Source organism: Plecotus auritus (assembly GCF_963455305.1).
Source record: "Plecotus auritus genome assembly, chromosome: 7".
NCBI classification, from domain to species: Eukaryota; Metazoa; Chordata; class Mammalia; order Chiroptera; family Vespertilionidae; genus Plecotus; species Plecotus auritus.
In genome coordinates this window covers 7,896,518-7,910,938 of record NC_137774.1, presented here as the reverse complement: position 1 = coordinate 7,910,938, position 14,421 = coordinate 7,896,518, and the positions used below count along the sequence as shown (strand labels likewise).

Below are 14,421 nucleotides of genomic sequence, written 5' to 3'. Positions count from 1 at the left end.
ATGCCATTAATAAGTAATTAGATGGCTTCTCACCTGGGTCATTCCAAGCATGAAGGCAAAGGGGCTGAGAAAACCCAACATCCACTCCAAGGATGCAGGAAGATGCCTGTGTAAGACCGTGAATCCTAGACTCCCCCAAGAGACAGTGAGAAGGAACACGACCAGGCCAGTGAGCAATGGCTTCTTTATCAAGACGCTCATTAGAAAAGCCAAAGCTATCTATGGGGAGAGAAGACACAGTTGGTTTATGTTTCTCTATAAATTATTCTTAACAGAATAACATAAGAAATAGAATGTATAAAATTAGCATTATATTATTAGTCTATGTATAAAACACAAAAAGATGATCTGAAATTTGCCCTACAAACTGGCATTACAGGTCAAATACCAGTCTACAGACTCTCCCATGCAAAGAGAGCAGGCACAGAGGAAAAGTGTTATGTAGAACAACAATCTATTTGAAAACCAACCCTTAATCTTGTCAGATGGGAAAAAGGGTAATTCACCAACTCACCAAAGACAATCCATAGAGGAAAAAGAGAGTGAAGACCACCATGAAGCCAGTCCAAATTACAAATTGGGTAGATTTTGTAATGAGCACCAATAAAAGGGTAGCGATGGAGATGAAACCAGCATAGAGCAAGCCCCAGGAGAGCCTAATGTGGAAACAATGCTGTTTTAGTATTTCATGTTCCATTGGAAAGGGACTGCCGTAGATTCTAACACACCTGGAATAGCTCAGCTTGTGACATTTTAAATTCCAGTTACCCAGCCCCGATATACCAGACTGTTCTGCCAGTTTGCTCCCTCAAGTACAGTATATCCATCATACCTGATCTCCAAAAGGGCTTCTGATCCCTGACCTTTTTTTCCCATTCAGCCTCACCCTGGCTGGAATTTCACTTCTGGCTTAGGCACCGATGTCTATCACTTCTACCACACTCTTTCCTATAGACTCAGTGGTCATCCCCCAGGACCCCTGCTTTGCAATCACCCCAAAAACCCAAACCTCATGTTCTCCCTTCGAGATGCATAGTAACCCCTAGCCTCAGCCTGGCAAGCATTCCACTAAGGACAATGTATCCCATTCATAGAAAAAAGGTAAAAAAAACCCCACAACATTACATTTTCATAATGATGCTTTGAAGAAGTCCACTTTCCCTAAATTCCTACCTTTATTTATTGGTACACTTGACTCACCAGAATGCTGAATGTCGAAGACCCATCATTGTCACCAAACCCTTCATCCTTTTCCTCTCTCTTGTAACATTAATAGCGGCGTAATAAGTGAATGGGAAAAAGGAAATAATGTAGAAGAAAAGGATGAAATTCATGTTTATCCCTTGTTGTTTCACGAAGGGATGTATCTTCATATTTTTTCCAGTAACTGACATCAATTCCTCCATCACCGAGTGATTTGTTGTGATCTGAAGAAAGACATTGTTTTGTATATTCATGAATGACAGCCTCCGTTTTCTTTCATCGTCTCTTATACTATGGACACGTAATGGGTCTGTGTGGAGCTGATGCTAGCCCAACTTTTCACTTCCCTGTTCTGCCACTGGCCCGCTTGGAGCCTCCACTCCAGGCAACCTGAGCGGCACACAGTTCCCCAAAATTGCTATGTGCTTTATCGCCTCCCTGCCTAACCTTGCCTGATGATTTGCTTGCAATGTCTTTACGACATTATCTATTCAGCAAACCTCTTCCCTGAAGCTTCAGTGTGAAATGTCATTTCAATGAGGCATTCTTCCATGGTGTCCTAAGCCGAGAAACTTGTGCTCATTTACCTGAAAGGACTTTATGAACACCTCCATGACTGCCTACTTCTCCTCTTCCAAGAATTTAATTCTATGCCTGGCTTCCTGAGAAATTGTCTTCTCCGAGAAGAAAATTTCTCTTCTATTTATACATATCCTCCTTGGCACATGGCAAATTAAGTAAACTTTGTTGTAAGGAAACCGGTGAGTAAATGAAAGAGCAAGGCTATCCTAATATATAAAAGCCCTGGGTCAATAACGACCAGTAATGACCAGAGGCTGACCAACAGGAAGTCAGGGCTGGCCGTGCCACAAAGCAAGCAGTAAGGGGCAATCAGGCAGGCAGGCAGAGGGGTTAGGAGTGATCAGGTAGGCAGACTAGCGGTTAGGGGTGATCACGTATGCAGACCAGTGGTTAGGGGTCATCAGGTAGGAAGGTAAGCAGTTAGAGGAGATCAGGTAGGCAGACTGCCCCTTGCAGGGCTGGCTCCGCCCACAAGCAAGCAGTTAGGGGAAATCAGGCAGGCAGGCAGAGTAGTTAGGGGTGATCAGGTAGATAGACCAGTGGTTAGGGGTGATCAGGTAGGCAGACTAGCAGTTATGGGTGATCAGGTAGGCAGACGGCTCCTCTCAGGGCTGGCAACGCCCCCCAGCAAAGGAAGAGGGAGGCCCAGGCCAGCCAAGCCATTAAACCCCAGCCTATCACCTGCAGAGGAAGGCCACTGGTGGGGGGTGGGGGGGTGGGCAGCGCTGCATAGATGGCAAGCAGTGGCAGAAGCTGGTGTGGGGCCAGCTGCCTTCAGCCCAGGGAAGGAAAGCCCCAACATGCCCTGATCTCAGGCCAGGCCTTGGGACCCTATTCGAGGGGTCCTGGATTGTGACAGGGTGCAGGCCGGGCTGAGGGAGCCCTCTGAGTGCACGAATTTTCATGTACTGGGCCTCTAGTTGGTTTATGGTTTTTTTTTTATGAAACTTTAAAAAAATTGATTTGAGAGAGAGAGGAAGGCAGAAGGAAAGAGAGAGAGAAACATTGATTGGTTGCCTCCCATACATGCCCCAACCAGGAATGGAACCCACAACCTAGGTATGTGCCCCTACCAGAATCTATCCTGTGAACTTTTGGTGCACAAGATGGCATTCCAATCAATTGAGTCGCGCGGACCAGAGCTGAAGAAACTTTTTTATTTTATTTTTTAATATATATTTTATTTATTTTTTACAGAGAGGAAGGGAGAGGGATAGAGAGTTAGAAACACCGATGAGAGAGAAACATTGATCAGCTGCCTCCTGCACACCCCCTACTGGGGACGTGCCCACAACCAAGGTACATGCCCTTGACCGGAATCGAACCTGGGACCTTTCAGTCCGCAGGCTGACGCTCTATCCACTGAGCCAAACCAGTTTTGGCCTGAAGAAACTTTTGATGCTTCTAATACCAACAATCTGCATTGAACACTAGTTTGCATTGGACACTTTTGTACTCACTTCTATAATAGCAGCATTAATGACAGCTTGAAGAGTCACAAAGCCTGTCTTCCAGAATGTTGAAACACCACAGTCAATATCTCCGTAATATGTTTCAGAACAATGAGCTTTAAGGGAAAAAATGTATAACTGTTTTGTTTAAGAAATTATTTTCTCTCCCACAGTTATAAAGACATTGTCCTATACTGACTTCTGAAAGGTTTAGAGGCATGTTTCTTTCTCATTTAATTTTTCATCTGGAATTGTCATTTCACGTGAAATAATTTCATTTTGTTCTTTACGGAAAGACAATTTTCCTCGCACTGACTGACCTGCAATGTCTTCTGAGCAGTATGTTAGTTTTTATGTCTATGTGAAAACTTTCCAGGGCTCTCTCTTCTGCTTCACTGGTCTATCTGTCTATTACTACGGTAGCAGCACAGTCTTAAGTATTTGTAACTTCATTCTTTTCTAAATAGCATCTTGGCTATTCTGTGCCCCATTTAGAGGTATATTTTAGAATAAATATATCAATTTATATTTAAATATCGGTTATGAGTTTGATTGAAATATAACAGGTTCCTGAAGAGATCTGGGCAGAATTCATATCTGCAATAAATAAATTATAAACATATAATACATGTGTACATGCATATATATCTATACATATGTAAATATAAGTATATATATATAAAACATACAGTATAATACAGTATGTTAATATCCTTCAAAAATCACTGTACAGTTTTTAAACGTGTCCATTGGCCTGTTGACATCACCATTGCAGATAAAGATTTTAAAACTCACTGCATTAACATCTATTCCCACATATGCCTTATGACATAAATTAAATAGAAAGTAGTGGAATTGTATAGCTAGAAAGTTACCTGTATGGTCTCTGTGTTCCTTCCTACTTGAAATTTGTTTATACCATGGGAATTTCAAATTATATGAGAATGTATTAGTAAAGATGACTGTTACAACTTCATGAGGAAAATGTTCCCTATATTCTTCAATACTTCCTTCATCAGACAGTCCCAAGATGTCTGTATCTGCCATTATAAGAAAGAAATATTATAATTAACTAGAGGACCAATGACCGAAATTCTTGCAAGAGTAGGCCTTCCTTCACCCTGCTGACAGCAGGGGCTTCCCTCTTGCACCCGGGACCCGGACTTCTCTCCGGCTGCCGACAGGCACCAGGAACCTTGGCTTCCCTTGCAGCCCCGGCTTCATCCGGAAGGTCATCTGGAAGGATGGCCGGTATAATTAGCATATTATGCTTTTATTATTATAGACAATTTCTTAGAAGACTAACTTCAGGTTTCCCAATCAATTGCTTTTACTAAAGTTCTTTATGGAAATAAAATTAAATAAAATATCAATTTGGAGTAAGTCAGGCACAGTCAAAGTTGGGTACAGACATTTCTACTTAAAAAAATTTTTTTTATTGATTTCAGAGAGGAAGGAAGAGGGAGAGAGAAAGAGAAAGATCAATGATGAGAGAGAATCATTGATCAGCTGCTTCTTTATGCCTCACACTGGGGATCAAACCTACAACCCAGTTGGTCATGTGCCCTGACTGGGAAGCTAACTGTGACCTCCTGCTTCATAGGTTGATGCTTAACCACTGAGCAACACTGGCTGGTGGGACAGACTTTTCTATAATTTTATCCAGATAGTGTATAATCAGAAGACATTCATAAAAATTATTTTCATATGTTGGAATTATTGAACCAATTTTAATTACATATAATACACCATATCAATTAAACTACTCACAGAAGAATTGGCATTGCAAAAAATCTAGAATTAGCATTACAATAAATCTAAAATTATATATATATATATATATATATATATATATATATATATATATATATATATATCACAATTAGGTACTGGTTTATATCAGGTGGAAATAACTATGTAACTTAATTTTTCTTTAATAATCCTCACAGTATAGTTAATATTATGTGATTATGTTGATATCACTAAAATAATCCCTCTTTTTTGCTAATATTGTGTTCAATGCCATGTAGATGCTTTAGTAAGACGGAAAAAAATGAGAAGAAATGGGAGAAAAGTTCTGGATTGGGGTGGAAATGTCAAAGATCAAAGTGGAGGGAGCAGGCAGCATGTATTTTGACAGAATTAATATTTTCCCCCTGGAACAATATTTTTCATTAAATATGTTATAATCATGAGTAAGTCCCTTAACCTTTTTGACTCAATTTCCATATTTGTAAAATAAACTTAATATCAATTATTATTAGTACAGAATATCATATGTAGTACAGATAAATATAAACAGAATAATACTATTAATATTACAAAATAATATTCTATTGCTATAGAATAAAGTCTAAAAATCTAGCACATAATAGCATTTCATGAATATTTATTATCATAATCACAAATGACCTTACCGTAAAATAAAGATAATAACAAATACATTGTGAAGACAAACTCCAGGTAAAGATCTTGCACAGAGTAGTCATTTAATGAACATTTATGATTGCTATTGCCCGTGACTTTTAACAAAGGTGTTGTTGAGAAGCACATGTTTATGTCATCGGGACCCCTAGGAGGACACTGTGAAGCAGGATAGGAACAAACCCATCTCAGGGTAGACAGGAAGAGTAGGCCTCAGTTTGTCAGGCAGATCAGGTTAAGATCTTGAATCAAAGGCAGATTCAGTGTTTGCAGGCAAGATGCACAGTGTAGACATGCAGATTCAAGTGGAACCAATGGTGTGATGTGCGCTGCGGTACCATGGGAAAGCTAGGGAGGTCTACACCCACCCTCCTGGCCTGTGTGCAGGGAAGCAAGGACAGGAAAGAAAGGTCCACATAATCTGGGATGTGCAATCATGAACACAGACTGCAGAGCAGGTGGACTTCGGGATGCTGAATTCAGATACGGAGTCAGAATTCAAACACAACATGAATGGTTACTGGGGCCAGAGTGGAATTATGGACAGAGGTTGACAAAAAGAAGAGACATTAATTCTATAACTTCCAGTGACTGGGTGGAACAAGAGTCACAGGTTGTCTTTATAATAATACCACTCTTGGTAGGGAATTATGGTGCCTAAAATTAATACTGAGTCCCTTCCAAGTTATGTTTTTATGTTTTTTTTTTTAAAAAATCAAGATTTAGTTCCATAAAAGTCATCCTTTTAAACTGCGCAATGTCCCGATTTTCAGGATATTCACAACGTTTGTGCAAGCAGTAAGCCACTGTCAAATTATAACTCAATTCACATGTATGGGGCAATCACCATAGATTCCCATTTGAAGTGTGTGTTCATATTTGTAAAAAAACAAAACTGCTATTTTAATTGCCTGACATCCAGTCCTCCTTCTAGTAACACCCTAACATTTATCTACAATACTGCCTCTCTTCCATTCACACATCCTGTGGTTTGGATGTGGTTCACAGGGGGACCTGGTAACCCAACTGATGGACAATGACAATACTTTTCTCTCCCTATCCAATGAGATTAGTTCCTGATGGACCAAGATCCAGACTAATCTAAAGAAGACCATTTGTTTCATGGGTATAATTTCCAAAATTACTTTGAACTGTTGGGAAAGATCTGTATTCCTTTTTCACTGGAGTTGTTTATGTGGTAGGGCTACAACTGGAGATTCTGAAGACAAACTGCGTCTTTTGGGGAAAGCCAACCTGTGAATGAAGGCAGCACACATTACTATAGACTTGAGAAGTAGACACATATTTCTTCCTCTGCTGTTGACACGCACCTATCCAGCTGTGCTTTGATACTCTTTTTCCTTAAGCTACACAAAAGGTACCTCTTTTTCTTACCACAAGATGAATCGGAATCCCCTCATTCTCAACTGGGATAGTCATGAAAAATATAGTACTGTTAACTTTAAATATGGTGGTGAGACTCAGAGAAGTTGATGACTTTTAAAATGTACTGTAGACATAACACAGAACTACTTTAGTCAAGTGTTCCCTGAGTCTATGCCCAGTTCTCTTGCCTCTGCTCCAGACTGCTTCTCCTCAAATTTCAGGAAATTTTTACAGACACAATCTTGACAGTAAGAATGCTCATATTATTTTTCATTGATAAGTACCTTACCACTAAAGGGTGAACAATTAAAACACAGAATAATCTTCAATAGAATCTTCAAATATAGTTAGGTAATCTTTTTGGTAAGGAAAGGTGAGAATAAAATTCCTATAATCAAATTTAAGAGGAGAAAAGACTGGTAGATTTTTGGATAGATAATAAGGAAATACTAGAGCAATAGTCTCATTCCAGTAACAAAGCATCCACAGCTACAAGTCAACAAATCGCTAAACACTCCTCCTTTTCAACATCTACCCACTTGTGTATTCCATGCTTCCCCAAACCCTACACAACATCAGCCAATTTCTTTTTGGAAAGACTGCACACTGCAAGTGATAATCCCTTACTTGGCAAGAAATACATTCATAGTTTTGACTTAGATATGGCCTCTTACACTCTGGAAAGGCAAAATACATTCACATTTCACATTACCTAGAAATGGTGACAACTGACATAGTTTTCAACAGAAATACAAATTCAATGCACACATCTGCAGTCAAATGAACCAACTATTGACATTAGAAATCCCTCTTAGATTACTAGAAAACTCACCATTCATACAGGAGGCCAAGGCAACTTTTTTCATAATCTGTTGGGTTATGTTGGTGAGAGGTATGTATGTAATCCTAATTGTAGATAGGTTCAATGAATCTACCCGTCCCAGGTCCATGGTAGGCAGTGAAGAAAAATCAATGACTTCATGAGTACTAGGATATAGATACAAAATAAGCAGTAGGAGCAATGAGCTCAACCATTCCTACACAATGCAAGAGAAAAAAATAAAGAAAATGATAATTTCAAATAAGTCACCCACAATCATTTGGTCATGCAGTTTGTCTTGTTCACTTTTCTCATTTCAATGTAACATACATTCTGCACCATTTTCAATATGGACAGTACAAATTTCAGCAGTCTGGGTCATATCAATGAACTATTACTAGGAGTTTATTTGTTTTGTGTTAATCCTCACCCAAAGACACTTTCCCATTTATTTTTAGGGAGAGTTGGGGAGAGAGAGGGAAAGACAGAGAGAAACATCGATGAGAGAGAAACACATGAATTGGTTGCCTCTTGCCCGAGTCCTAAACAGGTCCCAGGCTGGGGAGGAGCCGGCAACCAAGGTCTGTGCCCTTGACCAGAATTGATCCTGGGACCCTTTGGTCTGCAGGCGAATGCTATATCCACTGAGCCAAACCAGCTAGGGCTTACCAGGAGTTTAAGTTTTTTGATCCACAGCACCAGTGTAAAGCATGCACTGATCATGAAAATATGATAGGCAAAAGTGGCAAGCTGTTATAAACTAGAGGCCCAGTGCACGAAATTCGAGCCTGCACCCTCTCCAATCTGGAACCCCTCTGGGGATGTCCAACTGCCAGTTTAGCGGGATTGGGCCTAAACCAGCATTTGGACATCCCTCTCACAATCTGGGACTGCTGGCTGCTAACCACTCACCTGCCTCCCTGCCTGATTGCCCCTAACGGCTTCTGCCAGCCAGCCGGATCTTGCCCCCAACTGCCCTCCCCTGCCGGCGATTTTTTGATAATGTGGGGGCAGCCATCTTGTGATGACATGGGGGCGGCCATCTTATGATGACCTGAGGACATGAGGGACAATTTGCATATCAACTCTTTATTATATAGGATTATCAGCTGATATTACTGTGGTGACCTACTCATGCTGTATAGGCAGATCTCATCTTATTGCACTGTGCTTTATTGCACTTCACAGAAGGTGCATTTTTACAAGTTGAAGGCAAGACCCTCCACCAGCAGAAACATTATGACGAGTTTCATTGTGATCCTCACTTTATTTCAGAGACCTGCAACTGAACCCACATACCTCCAAAGTATGCCTGTATTTGATTCTGCTGAAAGTGCATGTGTTGTAAGCGATAGTTTCAAGGCATTGCACAATTAATGGTAATGTATTGGTTATATGCCAAAATTCTAGTATTGGAAACTCAACAGCGTGTTGGCGACCTGAGAAATACTATCTTGTTAGTTATCAATACTAGTCACTTAAACACTACCAATAAGAACTCACTCTATTCCCTGAATGCATGATTATAGAAAAAATTTCACAATAGATATACAGTAAAATCCCTACTTAGTTAAAAATGCTACTTAGCTATTCCTATCTGATTTTCTTTTTTTAAATATCAAAGTTTAACCAGGATTTTTGTTATATAAAATTACAAGTTGTAATACTAATTTTCTTCTTGGCACTAATCACATTTCCAAATTATCCACTATTTTTGAAGAGAATGATTTTTTTTTTTAAAGAGAAAAGTGCCATTTACTATTTCTGTGGGTTGATTTGTATCCTAACCCAAGGATCTATGCGTGGGAACACTGGTAAAAAGTGTGACCATTGCCCAGCCCGTCTGGCTCTGTGGTTCAGCATCGGGCCATGAACCAGGAGTTCGCAGGTTTGATTCCTGGTCAGCAGACATGCCTGGGTTGCAGGCTTGATTCTCAGTTGGGGGCGTGAAGGAGGCAGCCCATCAATGATTCGCTCTCATCATTGATGTTTCTATCTCTCTCTCCCTTTCCCTTCCTCTCTGAATAAAAAATATACTTTTTTAAAAAAAGCATGACCATTGACTTTAAAACATTTTGGGTTCTCCAGTGATGACCAACTTGAGTGCCTTCAGACCTCAAATGATGAGTCTGCGTAATAAAAATATCTTGAGAAAGATTTCTTCTATTGTATCAAGGTGTTTTTTTTTTTTTTCTGGAGGGGAAATACACAATCAGAGATACCTCTGAAGGAATGAACACTATTCAATCATAAATAAAGAAGAGAAACAGATATTGAATCATACCATTAAGGACTCCCTTCTCATTCTCCATTTTTTAAGCAAATTCTTGCATAATAAGGCCCAAGTTTGTTGACACACACTTCTCTCTCTCTTACTCATGTTGCCCTGTTTCATGAGAAAAGAAAAGGGGAGAAGGTAAAGCATATATGATGGTCTTAATGGGAGAAAAATCCTGCAAACACCCAACAAGCAGCCTGAGAACGCCAGTGTTCTGCATCTGAGTGCCTAGTCTCTGAGTGTTCCAAAGTCAGCATTTTATTACTGGTACCCGCTCCCCGCTGCCCCATCTTTCTCACCAATAAGTTCTTCTTTTGGAGGATCTTTCTTTCATTGTGTCTCATGTTAAACCTGGTTTTCCTTTGCTTCTAGTTTTGCCCACATTCTTACCTGCTGCTAAATGTTATCAAGCTTTCTTTCTCCCCTCCATGTTTTCCCTCTCATCCTAAAGATATAATGGTTACTCTTTTTAAACTAATCTTTTGAAACAAAAAGAATTATTTATTTATTTTTGTTGTTGTTTATTCAGGATTGTTATTTTGTATTTTTGTTGTAATTCCAGATTTGCCCATAAAGTGTATAGGTTCCTATGGGGAGGCTGTCATGCATTTGAGCTTGGGCTCCAGATGGAGGTAGAAATTCCACCCAACTGGGCTTGGACAGCGTTAGCTGGGTGAGAAACCCAGAACCCTCTGACTTGTGTCTAAGGCCAGCTTATTGTGAAAACATTCCAGGGGCTCTGCCCAAAATCGACTGCAGAGAGCAGCATTATGCTTCTGCAGATATTGCTCCAGAAATACACAGTAGACCACAGCCCTCCACCAGGTAAAAGTAGCAAGTCACAGTTTTAGTACATGCAAACTTGAGCAAGGAGAGAGAGTAGGGAGAGAGTGAGTTGGAGGTTTGGTGAGGATTAGGTAGAGGAATTTATACATGCTTTTTTCTTCTTTTTTTTTTTCAGCAAGGACCCAGAATACCTCCCAGAAGGAGATGCCTCAATGCATAACAATAGCGCCACATCTTTCCATGCCCTAATAACCAATGTCACACAATACGACCTGCTGAGCCTGCCCTGAACACCGTGGGACTGGAGTGCTCCCATAGCTCACTGCATCTGAACTGATCCATAGGAAGTAAGGGGGTTCTGGAGCAATCCCTAGTTTTTCTGGGAAGCGTGCCAGGTGACCTGGAAGACTAGGCCAGGACTTTTGAGCACAGAGCAACATCTCCACCCTGAAATTGGCTTTTAAGTCCTGAACCTTGAGCAAGCAGTCTGCTCCCTCTATGCTACACAACATGGGCCAGGGGTAGAAAGCAGGCCGTTGGCATGGCCTCCTCCATCGTGATAACGAGTGGGTGAGGGTGCCCCTGCCTGAAGCTCCCATTCCATTCGTGGAAGAAGATGCCGACAGGGCTGTGCTATTTCCTAGAGACAAGGCTCAAGATATGGGTCTGGAAGCCAGTTCCAATGCCAGGCTTACCAGCCAAGACAGCCTCAGAGGGTGTTGCCAGAGGAAGAACCTACACGTGGATGTTCGTGAGGCCGAGAGGCAAGTCTAGGGAGGGTGGACTGAGTGAAGAGGCTGGAGAGCCCATGGAGAGGTAGTCAGAGGGAGGAAGAGATTCTTGGAAAAAAGCATTAGGTGAGGGTGTCCCGTGAGAGGGGCTCAGGATCCCCTTCGATTGTTCTAGTGCAGAGAATTCAGAGTAACCACTTAAAAAAATCCTCACCCCCACTTGATGTGAGAGAGACACATTAACTGCTTGCCTCCCATACTCTCCCCAACATAGCCCACTGCCTGACTGGGGCTGAGGATTGTACTTGCAACTCAGGTATGTACCCTTGACTGGGAATCGAACCTACGACCCTTTGGTTTGCAGGTCACTGCTCTAATCACTGAGCAAAATTGCCCAGGGCCAGCATAACCGCTTTTAAAGCGCCTTTGCAGGGCTGTGCAGGTGGGTAAACTGGCCAAGAGGGCGATCCCCTCACTGTGGAATCAGCCACAGCCCAATGTAGCATGACCATGTCAGCGTGGCTCCAACCCCTTAGCCTTTCCATTGTAAGTTAGCACCGTGTACTGTATGTTCCCTGAGCTTACGTATGTTCTGTAGTTTATCCAAAGACTAACAGCCACGTGCATTCCTTTCATACAAGTAGTAGGCAGTTACAAAGGGTGCTAAGTCTGATCTTCCCCCTGCCCTATGGTTGCTGCATTCAGAACCAAAGGTTTACACTGTAGGAATGTGAAAGCTCTGAGTCATGGTCATGCTACATTGGGCTGCAGAGCTAAGGATGGTTGGGATGAGGAAAAGCTGCCCATTTCACGTTTGGACCCAATACGTGGTGTGCACAGAGCAGAAACCCTGCAAGGCAGCTTTCATTTCTAAAATTCTTCGAGCCCAAGCCCGAGAGGCGGGAACAAGAGACATGCAGGGTGGGAAAGGCAGGGGCCCAGTGCTTCGTATGGAAAACGAGACAATAATTAGCAAATAATTGTAACTCAAGAACAGACGCGGCGCTTCACGTGCTCACAACTGTCCACCTGCTATTTCCCACCCCTGTGTTTCTGTAAATGTTTTTCGTAAACAGTCTCAAAGTCAGAAAAACAGTTTATTGGGGTGCCCCCAAGTTTTTGTACAATAAAAATAAAGACCTTCAAAGACGATCCAGGTTTACAAATAAATTGTCAATAATCTCAGTTCTCCACAATCTCTGAACACATTTCAGCTTATTCCTACATTCAGTTTCTGGCTTAAAACCACATACCAGTTGCAAAACTTCAACAAAAAAAGTATGTTGTAACTCAGTGCTTTCATCTTTACAGTTTTAAATACCCAGATGTCCAAACACATCCAAATAGTCCATTCATTTTCAAAATAGTTTCTCTATAGCTGGTTGGCTTTTAATTTCTAAAGATTTATTTATAATTTTTTGATAGAAAAAAATACCGCCCCCCCAAACAAAACAGAAAAAGACAATGAACTTACCTTTGAGAAATGTGAAGCACATCTACAAACACATTTTATCCGCTGGTCTTCTTATATAGAAGGCAGCGAGTCACATTCCTTCCTTATCTCGGTGGCCGCATCAAAGATTTTGCTTTAACTGTTCGGCTTCGGGGGAAAGTTCCCAGGGAGACTATTTCCAAAAGAGCTATGATCTCAGTTCTGTTGGCCCTGCCAACAAGCACACTCACATGACTGCCCTTGGACTATTTGTCTCTCTCTCTATCTTTTTGTAAAATTGAATAGTTATATGTTATCTTCATTCTCAGTGTTTCAGTTGAATTAACAGAAGCATGAGAGTTTCAGAATAACTTTTTTTTTTTACCAAGGAGCAGACCCAAGAAAAAGTTAAAAATGTTTTAAAAGTCTATTTCCCAACTGATTATCCTACTTAAAAATCAATACTATCTTATGGGTAACATTCTTTAACCAGCTCAAAAAGCATCCATGTTCTGTAACTACGTGAGAACCTGCCTCACTCTTTGATAGCACTCTCCTTAGACAATCCTAATTGCACAGTAACACGCCTTTGTGCCCCTCTCAATTAGCTACTGACCCGAAGAACACATGGGGAACGTCTCATATTTGATCTCTAATCAGGATCTCCCGAAGGCTTCTGAATAAAAACAAAAATGCAGCAAATTACTTAGCTAAACCTGCAGTCACTTTGAGATGGAGATGGCACCGTGGACACAATTAACTAAAAACCAGATACACTCTTTCAGACTTCCACAGAGATTCAGGGAGTACTCTTCTCTGTAGTTAAGACTTTATATTGGTTCCTGGCCAGAATGGTTCAGTTGATTGAGCATCAGCTTGGGCACCAAACTGTTACTGGTTCCATTCCTGGTCAGGCACATACCTAGCTTTCAGGTTTGATCCCTGGTTGGGGCCTGTATGGGAGTCAACTGATCAATGTTTCTCTCTTACATTGATGTTTCTCTCTCTCTCTCTCAATACACGTATCCTTGGGTGACGATTAAAAAAAAAAAAAAAAGGTAGTTGGGTCTTATAGTTGAATCAGAGGACCAAAAGTCAATAGTCTCCTTTTTTTTCTTTTTCTTTTCAGTGTATTCAGGCACTGCTCTTTGTAGTCCCGGTGACTGTCTAACTCCCAAGCATTTCCTTGTTGTTTTTTTTTTAAATATATATTTGTGTTGATTTCAGAGAGGAAGGTAGAAAGAGAGAGGGTTAGAAACATCAATGATGAGAGAGAATCATTGATTAGCTGCATTTTGCATGTCCCATACTGGGCATCGAGCCTGCAA

The 14,421-nt window shown here is 41.0% G+C and overlaps 1 protein-coding gene across 1 annotated transcript in view; it reads right to left on the bottom strand.

Moving 5' to 3' along the window:
- The window catches only part of LOC308252455 (ABC-type organic anion transporter ABCA8-like), a 54,272-nt gene extending 40,955 nt beyond the window's left edge, over window positions 1-13,317 (bottom strand). The window contains exons 1-8 of the mRNA XM_080677099.1: window positions 13,136-13,317; window positions 10,151-10,252; window positions 7,879-8,083; window positions 4,112-4,276; window positions 3,246-3,352; window positions 1,201-1,427; window positions 515-656; window positions 34-219 (exon numbers count right to left, since the gene is read on the bottom strand). Of these exons, the coding sequence (XP_080533225.1) occupies window positions 34-219; window positions 515-656; window positions 1,201-1,427; window positions 3,246-3,352; window positions 4,112-4,276; window positions 7,879-8,083; window positions 10,151-10,246 (1,128 nt within the window). The 5' untranslated portion in view covers window positions 10,247-10,252; window positions 13,136-13,317. The remainder of the gene's footprint in view (window positions 1-33; window positions 220-514; window positions 657-1,200; window positions 1,428-3,245; window positions 3,353-4,111; window positions 4,277-7,878; window positions 8,084-10,150; window positions 10,253-13,135) is intronic.
- Window positions 13,318-14,421: the final 1,104 nt, after the last annotated feature.